Raw genomic sequence first — 13172 nt, 5'->3', positions numbered from 1 at the left:
ACCCTGAAAGCACTGTGAATGCTGTACTTTTTGATCAGTCTAAATCTAGGACAAAAGCTAAAGTGGAGTTTTCAGAAGAAGTTTAGACTGCTAAATGTTTTGCTTCAACACAGGTGTTACTAGCAAGTTGAAAATATCACAAAAGTAATACTGATAGTCTCCACTTGTGACATATCTTTGGAAACTGGTGCTAACAGGAATCAAACAAGCTCTGGATAGTCAACTAAATACATTGGGAAAATATCCGTGGAAAATACCCTGATTTTGAAGTTTACCTGAATACAGCAAAAGTTGAATATTCACCATTTTCTCTAAAGATAACAGTGCGTGTACTCTGAACACATACTTAATTTCTGATTTAATACTTGAACATCAAAACATACTTTGTTGTATGAAATATAAATACATGTAGTTTATAAGTTCAGAAAATGCTTGTTAACCATGACCAAGTTTGTTAAACAGAAAAGACAAGCTATGAAAACCAACAAAAGTTGGCATGAGAAAATGGCAATACGTGTTGATTTTAACTGCAAGATTTAATTTAAAATGTCCTGCAACTCTATTTACAAATATTAGAATGAATAAACCCCCAAATACTGCTTGCTAAAAAGCTTTGGAACATAGCAGGCAAGTCTTAGGAAAAGCCAAAGGGAACAGAGCTCAAAACAAAAACAGAACTGGAAATACAGCACAATGGGCTTTTTTTTAAAAAAACAAATAAAAAAGTCACCCCATGTAAAATAAAACCAAGCAAGAAAAGAAGTGGTACATTGTTCCAGCTCATGATACTGCTTTTCAAGAATGAACGAACGCTCTAGTGAATAAATTTTAGATTCAGCACAGATGGAACTGCATGAAATTTTATATGCTGCGTTACCAATATGGTCAGTTGAAATTACTGGGATTTTTTTGGCATTAAAATCTACCCACTGATGATTCAGCAGTGCCTTTTTTCAAACATTTCAGCTTAATAAGCTATCACTAGACCTGCTTTTTTGCTGGTTTACCAGGAATACTTTAGAGCAGGAGTCTTTATCTATTATTTGTTTGCTTAGGTATTTTGAAGTATACACCTCTTACCACTTCAATTTACAAAAGCAATGACAAAGCAAACAAAGCAATTATTCCTACCTAAAATTCAGCCCACAGCCTTATATAGTGGCCACTTATATAAGCCACACTTACATAGTGACTTTCATTTTGCAAAAGTATAAAGAAAATGTCAGTCTAAGACAACCGAGATAAACAAAACCAGGATTTATCTGACAATCAAAATAAACATGTATAGATTAAAATAATCTTGCACTGAGCCTATAAGAAAATCTCTAAATACTATTTACAAAAAAAATATTTGAGCTTATACTAACAATTTACCTTTAAATATTTTTCTAATCTATCTTCAAAATTTTTACAGAAAATGTAATAATTCAGAATAATTTTTAAAAACCACTATGTAAGCAAGTAATTTCTACTTATATAAGACAACACAGCCACCACAAGTTAATGTGAAGAAAGTGCTTTCACAAAACCAGAGCTACTTCATCCAGTAAGAGTAGTTCTTAGACTGATATGAAGGAAAAAATACCCCACTCAGCTTGTCAGTGTCATATATCTGCAGTACTGGACTGAAAATGTAGACTACCTACCATTTATTTACATGAAACATGTGGCAAAAATAGTTTACTAAAAAGTTTGATTTAGCTATTTAAAATACATAATTTGAGTGACTTATCATACCTTTGACATACAGAGCAACAGATAAATCAGTGAACATCCATTTCAGTTACCCAAGGTTGCATGTCCTTGAAAATTTACACTATCATATTATTGCCTGGGCTCAAAGAGCAAACCTAGGGTTAAAAATGTAATTTGAATTATCCCTTGTATTTCAAAGTGTGTGGGGGTTCCTCTGCGGAGGCTGGTTTAATTATTTTGTGTTCTAGTGACAAGTTCTTTTAACTCAAGACAAAAAAAAGAAATTGGAATCGGACAATGCAAAGCTAACCAGTATCACCTAATGTACATCATATTGGACTCCTATGGTATGTCTGACCATCGGATCACGTTTAAAACAGAGTTCCATCAAAAGAAAAAACAGCAATAGGAAAGCACACATAGAATCCTAGAGAGATGTACTAACATCAGCCATTAATCTTCAGACTGTATTTTTCAGGATATTAATTGGATGACACTGCAAGCAGGAAAGAGTCTTGAAAAAGCTAGTACTTGTATCAGTGGGGTCTGAAAAGATCTAGCCAGCAGTGGCCTGTCCCAGTTCTGTGATGGTAAAACTGGGTTGTGCTGTGAGAACACCTAAGGAAGACTCTTCTTACGGATTTATCTCCTATGTGCCATACTCCAACCTAGCCATAACTCCTTCACATCCACCACAATCACACAGACACCTGGATTAGCCCTTGAGATAAATCCTTTCTCCCACATCTGCCTGTACAGACCCCGTCTTCGTCCCCTCTCACTGAAAGCAGCTTGTGCTCCAGCCACTGCTCCACGACTTGAGCACTCACAGGCCTGCTGGAGAAGTCACACAGACTTCTGGGCTCAACTAATGCTTCTCCAAGAGACAGGACATTCATTTTGGTTTCTTTCCTCCTCCACTCAGCTTTCAGTTTTCAAAGACTCTCCTGAGACCTTTAGCACTGCTCAGACAGAAATACGCCTCAATACCTTAAACGAGGATAAAAATAATTTCTAGAAATCTCTTATACAAACTGTATCAGAAAGTACCATATTGAAAGCTGTTGAAAATATCAACCTTGTAAACCATGTGAAAGATATGTACATTGTTCAATGTTAAAACATAAACTGTGTTCACAGAATGGCTTAATGTCATCAGCTGCTTAAATTACTTATATTTAAATTACTTATACTTTGCTTATTTTTCTACTGTTGAAACCCGTAGGACTATTCAAGTAAAGACAACAGTATGCTGCCTCCTAGATGTATGCAAAATGGCAATGCTGTGATTCTTTGACAGGACCACTGAGAAAAACAATACAGACTGTTTTCTAAGGTTTTATGATGAGCTACATGCTATTTCGAAGCTTTCTTCAAGTTCTTGCTCTAGGTACAACTACACAAGACTTGTCATCCTCAAGAAAAAGCATCAGCCCTCAGCAAAAAACCTGTGACATTTCCTTCCAAGAGGAACGAAAAAGGCTTATATAAATCATGTTTAGCTTTTCACAGTGTTTAGCACAAGCATAATTTTAAGGGGTGACTCCTGATTGCTTGGTGCAAGTGGTACGCAAGGAAGCCTGTTAACCTTAAATACTCTATTTAATGCTTTAAGCTTCACAATCCCTCTGCTTCATCCAATTTCTCCTTTGCCTGACCCCCAGCTACATTTACATTATGCTAAATATAGTGTACTGACAGTAGCACAAATGCCTACTTACGGGAATCATCCAGTTGGCCAGGTCACCGTACTTGGACACCTGCATAGCTCCAAGCATTGTCAAATCAACGTGACCTCTGGCAGCAGAAAGTGTGTAATTAGTATATCATGTTCAAGTAACAGCCCACAAATCTTAACAAGCTTTTTTTCACATTCTTATTTCATCAATATAAAAACCGTGGCATAACACAGAGGTAGCAATCATTTTGTCACACATTTAGTTGGTTTTTTTTCCCCTCTAGATGTAGCACTGATGCAAATTTTTCTGCCTGACCACCAAGCCTCTAAAAATATTATTACTTTTGTCTGGTTTTGGTTAATTGCATGCACAGTCAATCAGCTCTGAACTCATACTTTTAAGTGCACTCTTTCACATATTTACATGCACTCATCATCTTTTCAGAGCCATTAGGATTTAGTGTTTGTTTGCATCCAACCTCCTTCCCGAAAAAACAAACAAGAAACAGGTGCAGACAGTGAATTTCCATTAGGGAGGTGGAATGAGGATCACAGTTGCAAGCTGAGCAAAAACAATATACAGAGTGCAAGTACAGATTAGATACTTGGAAATGACCAAAAAGTAGTTTGTTAAAATATAGTTGTAAATGTGTTTATATATGGCCAGGTGATGGTTGACAGGAACATAACTACAGTACCTATTAGTTACACTGTTTTTCTATTTCCAATAGCTAGACCTAATCCTCTCTAAACCACCATAGATTAAATCCATGATCATTTTGCAGGTAGTTAAACGCTAACCACATTTCAAATAATTACTGATGACTTCAGTCACTGACTCAGTTTATTCTTTTCATGTTTCAAAAGATCACGGTTTGTGTTGTTACGTACCCTCTTATCATTGCAAATGATTCATCACTAGAGAAATAGGAAGAACCTGGAAGAACAGTGACTGTCTCCTTACCTGGAAAAAAGAAATAAGCTATAGTATGTATGTACTTTGTCTCTTTGACAAATGAAGTCACAGCTACTAACCAAGAAGTAATTTCTTTTTTAAAAAATTCCTCTGGATTATGTAGAACTATGGATCTGATTACACTTAGTATGTCACCTGTAAACCTAATCAATCATAATGAATTGTGAAGCACATCGGTACAGTTTTTAACAAGAGGATTGCCCACTCTTTGACCACCAGACAAGACATCAGTGACACTAAAGACGAAGAAATCTCTGTGGACTTCAGCTCTCTATTCACAGAGAAAGTGAGAGATAATTCTCTTTTGAAACAAAGACCGACCATCTTCAGGAGACAGGGAGGTTGCAAACAAGAGCAAGCAGACCAGACTGAATGGTCTAAAGTGATAGCCGTGTAGAATACAGAAAAATAAATGACAGATCTAATTTACTTCTGTTTTGTTGGAGTGCAGAAGAAAATGTACTTCTGTGTGTTGTACTGTTCTCTGCACAGTGGAATGCACAGGGAAGTGTCTTATTTTGACTCTGTCCAGAGCCCTCTCTTTCCTTTCCTTTCCTGCCAGCACTTTGAATCAGTCTAAGCAGCAACCTTGTGTACAGAGAGACTCTGGAAAGGTTTTTATTATAAGAAATAAGTCAAAGGTGAAATTCTAAACCAAGCATGGGAAACTTGAGAGAAAAAAAAAACCCAAAGACTTTAGCACCAGGATTGTGAAGAAAAAGTTAGTGTAACAACAAAGGGGAAGAAGAATGAGACAACATTATACAGATTCTAGAAAACAAGGAAAAAGACAATGAGATGAACTACAAGGGTGGGAAAAGGGAAGGAAACACTAGAAAAGTTAAAATAGAGACCCAAGTTACCTGCTTTAATTTACTGAGTTCACTTGGTGTCTATTATATGCCAAGACACTGTATGGAAATTAAATTTTGACACACAAAACAGTACAGGATTAAGGTCATACAAACGGTCTTGCAGTCAGATAACAAGAACTCACCATGCTAACATCCAGACTGGCTGAAACTACCTGAATTGTCTTACCCTATCAGGCACCCACCCAAGGCAGTGGGAGAGAGAACACAGCCTGCAAGCAGCAACAAGGAGCAAGAACCCTTGGATAAAGTGAAAGCTAAGTAGAAAGATGCAGGCTGAGGACCATAAACCTAAATTGTCAAACACCATTTTCTAGAAGACACAAGGTGAAAAGTAGCAGGAAAACAAATTCATGTTTGCATACAGGCTTCACAAAACAACCTCATTTCTGAAAAGGAAGATTTGACTCTTTATTGCCTGACCTGCAAGAGAGTTGCCTTCAGTAGCTACTAAAATGCATCAAAGCATAAGCTCTCAAACCAGAATTCTAAACATCTCCATTGGTCAAAAACAACCTTCACTTAAAAGAAGACAAACACATTAATATTTGTAAGTAAATGAAACAAAAGTCTGGGATCAAATACTGAATCGAAAGAAAATTTTTAAATTAACAATGAATAATCATTTTCAGTAAGTTAAATTTATTTAAAAGATTTTACCTGCATTAATCAGGTCTGGATCTACTTCATTTTCAAGTGGATAAGGACCCTGACAACAACATAGACATATGTCAGTTTTATATTAAAATATCTTTTGAGATACAATTAATAACTGCTATATTATTTCTAATGCTTTTTAGTGAAAACTGATCATCACAGACATGCATTTTTTTATCTGTAGCAGAGCAACATCCCTGATGATACAAGCCACAATCTAAATCAACTAACATCAGGACAGATGAGCATACTCTTAGAGGTTGTTAGAATTACTAAGCAATCACAAAGGGGGGGTTAGTCTGGTTTGGGGGTTGGGTTGGGTTTGGGTTTTCATTTTTTTGTTTTTAACCAAAGTGAAAGACATTTTTCAGAAAAAAGTATGTTGGTGCAACTTCATAAAGCCATACAACAATGAAAATACTATCCACTTTAAGATGTATTTAAAATTGTGTTTGTGAAGATTTAGAAGGTTTGGTCTTGCGAACTACTGAAGTTTCTGACTCCTTCCAGCAAAACATGTACTTAAGAACATACTTGAGAAAGTAGCTCTGTAATTCTGAAATAAGCATTTCCTTAAAAACTTCCTTGTGCTACAAGGGGAATTTTATGATCATGCAATGCGGCATACATTTCAATATGATTATAACCAAACTGGGGGTGGGAAGGGAATAAAACCTAGTCACTGCAAGGTAAGTACACTTCAATAAGTGACCACAATATATTCTTACCAAACCCAGGACTCCATTTTCACTCTGTAAGTGAACAGTTATGTCTGGACTGATGAAGTTACTGGCCAGCAGTGGAATTCCAATACCCAGATTAGCTGAAAAGAACCGATTAAGGCACAAACCAGTACATAGCTACTGCAAATTAGTAAATTTAAAAAAGTTATCAATGTACTATGGTTAGAACTGTTCTCTTCACAAACACTTTCATCTTTAGTTAGATGGCTCATAATTGTGATGACTTATTTTGCCATTTGGACTGTCTAATTGCATTCTGTCTAATGCCTTACACGATAAAAAATCCACAGTGTAAGTAGGTTTCATTTCCAGCCTACATAACTTTTTCAAGAAATTCTTCCAAAACATTCAACAGCTAACAAACTCTCCAGATATGTCTAAATAAAAATTCCAGGTACCCTATGTCCTAACATCCCATCTATATCAATAGTGTGTTAATAAAATGAGAGAACCCCAGGCTCCAGGAAAGACAATGAGTAATTGGTAATTGTCTTAAACAAACCAGCTGTGGTTGTTATTCTAGTAAGTCATCACTTTAATCTACAGCACAGCTGAAGGATACCATACATGCCATCCTCAAACTCTAAAGCAGCCCGTCTGATGATCCTCTCCCTCACGTTGTCTCCTTGTTTTTGTTTGGCTTTTGAGTCTTCAGGCTTTCTAATTGATAAGCGCTGCAAAAGAAGAAGTAATCTTAAGTAAAGATTAGAATCCAGATTCTTGCTTCTCAAGACGCAAGAGCCTGATTTATGATTGCACTGATGTACTTGGTCTAAGAGTAACGTTATTTACCCATCTTCTAAAAAGACACGACCTTTTATTGTATCAGTTCAAGCTTATCTAAGCCAATGGAGTCATCAAATAACTCCAATATTAGCCATAGAGCACAATGTTATTTCTTCGTATTACTAAGGCTGAGAGAGAGCACATAATACATAGACAACTGGTTAAGGCGGCATCAAGCATTACTGAGATTCATTACCCCAGAGATACCTAAGATTTGTAAAATGTCAGCCTAAAATACAAATACTGCTCTCTTTCTGCATTCACTTAATTCAGCTGTGCTGTTCTAGATCTACATGCATGAGACAGACAAATGCCAGTCATCTAAAGACATCTGGAGTTAAGCAATTAAGTTTTCAAATATAAATCTGTATATACTTGCACAAATCTGCCTGGAATTGTTTCCTGATATTTCTGGCTTTACATTGATGCTTTCTAAATCACATCTAGGTGAAAATGGTATGACACTCAAGAAGTTTATAAGACTTTTTCTGTAAATTACTGTTTACATAGATTATGCCCTTTGCACATCTCTCCCAAGTATGTAAGACTGCTCTGGGCAACACCATGTCCTGCACCACTACACATCTTCACATCCTCTCCTACTTCAGGCCATAATGGATGCATCAGGCAAAACTACCCTCTGTTCCTCTTCATCACCACAGAAGAATTTTGGCAGTGTCTTTTTTCCCCCATGTTGGGAATCACTATCCTTTTAGGCAGTCAGAAAGTCAGTAACAATCCTCTTGAGTTTTCCAGCAACTATCTTTTTATACCTTGGCTATTTTCCTTAGAATTGTTTCACTTGCTAGTTATGGAAAAGTAAGAACAATCACAGACAGTTTTTCTGCAGCAAACAGAAGGCTGGATAGAAAATAGGGCTTGCACTAGAGGGACCACATTTGAGCCAAATTAGGCAGGAACTGCCATTTAGGGCCAGTAAGAATTATGACAGGCTACCTTCTCTTTATTCCTCATCTCTCCTCTTGCCACTTATCATACTCGAGGCTTTCATACGTATAGCCACTTTTCATACATAATCTTTTTACGGAAGAGTAAATAAATCTGCCATTTCCTTCCTATACCTCCATTTCCTTCCTATACCTCTATTAATGAGAGGCGCCACAGAGAATTACAAAATTACACAAACAAAATCAATCTGTTACAACTTTTCTGTGCAGTTTATACTATCTTTCCTCACCACCCCACCCCTCACCCCCGGCTTCTCACTTCCTTTTTTTCTTAAGCATATAAGGGGACAGTTGACTAGGTAGGTGTATTCACTTATGCAGTCAAGACAATCAGGTCGACAGTCATCTCTTCATCCACTGACAAACTGCAATAAGAACAGTAGTTTAATAAATGCAAACCAGATTTCTCTCATGCAAGGTAAAAAGCCTTTCTGTGAGATATTGCATCCATTCAGAAGAAGGAAACAGGCCATTAACTGCAGTCTAACGCAACATGCCCAGAGAAAAGAAAAAAAAAAAAAAGTCTGACACATCTGTTTCCAGTCAAATACTCAACAACATGCAATATGCTTTTGCAGAATGAACAGATGGAGGGGCGAGAAAAAAAAGCTTTTTAATGTTAACATTCATGAAAGAGTTTATGTAGAGAAAAGGCCTTGTATGACTTCCTAGGACTTTCTGACTTGATTTTAGTACTAAAAGTTTAATTATTACAATTTCTTTCTGCACTTCTTTTTTTCAAGACTCTTTTTTCCCTGTGCAATGTATCTCCCCCTTCACCAGCTCTTCCGATGACATTTCGAATAATTCCCACCTCCAGAGTATGGAGACACAGAATAAATACAGAATTTTCAATTGCACTTTAAGAGCATTGTCATATCACCAAAATGAATACAGGGACATAGCTTGAGTGAGGCAAAGCCACAGAAGCAAAGAAGAGCAATTACATACTCACAATTTTCTTGAATGTTTTCAGTGATGGAGTATTATTGCTGCAATTTTTAATAGCTATTGCCATTTTTTATTCAGACCAGAAATACCACTGGGTAAAAACATTCCAGATTAAAGAAAAGGAAAGAAAGGTTCCAGGACCTTTGCAGTGTAATGTAATTCAATACATGACAGAAAAGGGGCTGAGATTGGCCCTATGTGCCCGTGTCAAAAGCTTTCCAGTAGAAAAGAAAGCATCTATTTGTCAAAGTCAGCTCTTAGTCTGACTGTTCTCCTTATTGTGTCTACAGAAGGTGAACTGAGAAGGAAGGAGAATGAAATAACATTTTCCATCAAATTTTCAACTGTGTTAAAACCATCCAGGACTTCAGGACGTTGCTCTAAATCATTCAAGGACCCATACCAGAAAGGCTGAGCTATAACAATGCCCAATCCACAGGTCTCATCCTAACTACTATCTACCTAAGCTGGTCTAAGCTCCAGCATTTAGCAAAACGCTGACAGGTCTTTCTCACACTATTTTCTCAGTGCTAAGACTTGGTGGCTAGAACAAAAAATCCTGTAAATTCTAAAATACACCCCAATCTGAAATACTTGTGACCAAGAGCTCAGCTACTTACTTCAATTCTCTTCTCAAACTTCTCTCCTTGTATCAGACGATCAACATAGATTTTGGGAACATGAATGTCTTCTGGGGCAAATGCTCCTATATCAACAATTTCTTCTACCTACAGAGAGAAAAGGCAAAGTGAAAATATTTAGGAAGAAATATTCAGTGAGATATTTTATTAACAAAGTCTCAAATATTAAATACACAATGGATCAAGTCCAGAAAACTAAGGAATGGAACAAAACAGACCCACTCTTTAAACCAGGCTATTTTAGATGCTTCCTCTTCTTCCATACATACATACAAGCTGGAAGTAGTTAACATTTTAAGAGCCCGATTTGTACAACTACCTTGAAGAAATCTATCACGTACAGTTACATCACAGTTGTTTGTACCTATAAATAATTGCCATCCAAACAGAAGGAAACAATGTGCTGGTAATGAAATGTCAGAGTACAAAGCATAAGCGTGAATTTTAAGGAAACTAACCCAGAAGCTGGCTTGAATTTTCTCCATAGTGTGCTCAAAAATAAATCAAAACATTTGAACCATAATAATTGACTGCAAGAAAGATGTGAAGATCTAGAATTCTCTACAGCTCGTGAAACAGATTCAGCACAAAATGGCACTGATCCACACACAGAACATTTGAAACATCACCTATTTGGAGCACCACAGACAACAGGGTTTTCCTTCCTTTTATGTCTGAGTTCAGGGTGGTCTAGCTGAAGACCCTGCTGTGGCCAGATGCCTGCAGTACAGACCCTCAGACATGTCCAGTGACTTCCCTGACAAGTCTCTGGTGCAGAGAGCACATCTTACTCTGCCACAAAACAGACATTACTGGTTAGGGCTGTACTTGCATTTGACCACAGAGAAAATGTATAATGTTAAAGCAACAGGTCAAAGAAAACATCTGAAACAACCTACTCAAAAAGAAATTAAGTAAATTTCCAAACTGCTTTATCACCAGAAACTAGTTAAACTTTCAGGAATGTCCCAAGTCTAAGAACCCCAAAAGAAGACCCAAGGTATGACATATCAGTAGGGGCACAGCATGTAGCAGCCACCACCAATGAAGCAAGATTAAAGAGATTAAAATTCAATTTGACATCCTACTGTTACTGCACAATGTGATCAATAATAAAGTCTAGAGTACATCCGCTAGACAATTACCTTCCTACTGTGCCTTGCAGTGTGACAATAAACAAACAAACAAATCCACCCTAAAAGCAGCAAAGAGAAAGGAAAGATTAACAAACCAAAGACCACGGGATCAGGTTCAGATAATCCCTAAAAAAAGCCCTGGGGTAAACAGACAGGAAGAGACAAGTTGTGAAATATCTAAGTCCAAGGTGGTAAGGAAGAGGCAGTAACAGCCACAGTGACACCAGCCTCAGTGTTCACGGACAGCAGAATCACACATCCAGAAAATCCTTATCCACAAGATAAGGAGACAGTCAAATCAGTATTTTAAAAGTTCAGACTACTGTATTCATGAAACAAGTGGTGCAATCACATCCATGCCCTGTCTCGCTTCAGTTTATTATTTAATACATCCGTTTTAGAATTCATAAAGAGACCACAGTCAAACACAGGGCAAAATGAAAAAAAATCCTGAAGCACACAGATGAATCACACTGCACTCAGTGCTGTAACTACTATCACAACATACTCAAAAGGGAAGAGGACGAGACAAAACTTTTCAATGAAGCCCAAGCAGAAATGATCGGCTACCAGCACAATTCCCAAATTCACCTTTTCTAATTAAATTAGTCTTCACTTTATGGGGTGGAAAATTAGGCCTAGGGAATACTAATTGCTACTGATTTGAACTTTCTCATTAAAGAACTACATTTACTTGCTGCAGGTATTATAGAATAAAAATCTTTGCTGGCACAATTCAACCAACTTCAACAGAATTATGCTGTCAGAAAACCCGACACACTATGCCTCCACACATAGTATACACAGAATAAATAATTTAACCAACAATAAACGGTTGGGGTTTGTTATTAGTCACCCCATTCCCTTAATTGGTTAGTATTTTGTGTCTTTGTAAACAGCAGTCAGCATGATTGCTTTTTTCTACAAGAACCACCAAAATAATTATTTATTATTTCAATGTACTATCCTAAATTAACATAACACAGATAAAATGTATTTTGTCCTACAGATTTCAAATGAGCCTAAGGGTCCCTGCAGACTGGAACTGTGGGTAGTCTGATGCTGGCTGAACACCAGGTGCCCACCAAAGCTGCTTTATCACTCCCCCCTCCTCAGCAGGGCAGGGGAGAGAAAACATAACAAAAAGCTTATGGGTCGAGAATAGGACAGGGAGAGATCACTCATCAACTACTGTCACGGACTCGATGTGGGGAAATTAGTTTCATTTATTACCATTCAAATTAGAGTAGGATAATGAGAACAAAACCCAAAACTTAAAAAAATGCCTTCCCCCCCATGGCTCCCTTCTTCCCAGGCTCAACTTCACACTACATTTCTCTACCTCCTCCCCCTGAGAAGCACAGGAGGATGGGGAACAGGGGTTGCGGTCAGTTCATCACATGTTGTCTCTGCTGCGCCTTCCTCCTCACACTCTGCCCCTGCTCCAGCCTGGGGCCCCTCCCATGGGAGACAGATCTCCATGAGCTTCTCCAGCGTGAGTCCTTCCCACAGGCTGCAGCAGCTGTTCATAAACTGCTCCAGCATGGGTCCCTTCCACGGTGTGCAGTCCTTCAGGAGCAGCCTGGGCTCCTCTCCCCACAAGTCCTGCCAGAAGCCTTTCCCAGCACAGGCTGCCCATGTGGTCACAGCCTCCTTCACACACCTCCCTGCTTCGGTGTGGGCTCCTCCACGGGCTGCAGGTAGATATGTGCTCCCCCTTAACCTCCACGGGCTGCTGGGGGACAGCCTGCCTCACCACGGGCTGCAGGAGAATCTGTGCTCTGGCACCCAGAGCAGCTCCTCCTACGCCTTCTGCATTGATCTTGGTGCCTGCAGAGTTGTTATTCTCCTATACTGTCACTCCTCTCTTTTGCTGCAATTTGTTGCACTTTTCCTGTGTATCCCCCTTCTTAAATACGCTATCCCAGACGCACTACCATCACCACTGATGGGCCCTGGCCTGTGGTGGGTCCATCCTGGAGCCAGTTGGCATGGGCTCTATCAGGCATAGGGGAAACTTCTAGCAGCTTCTCACAGAAGCTGCCCCTGCAGTCCCTTGCTACCAAAAC

At 38.3% G+C, this 13172-nt stretch overlaps 1 protein-coding gene across 1 annotated transcript in view; it reads right to left on the bottom strand.

The window, feature by feature from the left end:
• The window catches only part of OXCT1 (3-oxoacid CoA-transferase 1), an 85926-nt gene that overhangs the window by 30481 nt on the left and 42273 nt on the right, over positions 1-13172 (bottom strand). Inside the window, exons 8-13 of the mRNA XM_037373736.1 lie at positions 9947-10054; positions 7184-7295; positions 6607-6701; positions 5882-5930; positions 4265-4337; positions 3417-3492 (exon numbers count right to left, since the gene is read on the bottom strand). Of these exons, the coding sequence (XP_037229633.1) occupies positions 3417-3492; positions 4265-4337; positions 5882-5930; positions 6607-6701; positions 7184-7295; positions 9947-10054 (513 nt within the window). The remainder of the gene's footprint in view (positions 1-3416; positions 3493-4264; positions 4338-5881; positions 5931-6606; positions 6702-7183; positions 7296-9946; positions 10055-13172) is intronic.

The sequence above is a fragment of the Falco rusticolus genome, chromosome Z, assembly GCF_015220075.1.
Source record: "Falco rusticolus isolate bFalRus1 chromosome Z, bFalRus1.pri, whole genome shotgun sequence".
In the NCBI taxonomy this organism is placed as follows: Eukaryota; Metazoa; Chordata; class Aves; order Falconiformes; family Falconidae; genus Falco; species Falco rusticolus.
The sequence above is the reverse complement of the archived record's forward strand: the minus strand, read 5'-3'. Positions and strand labels throughout refer to the sequence as shown.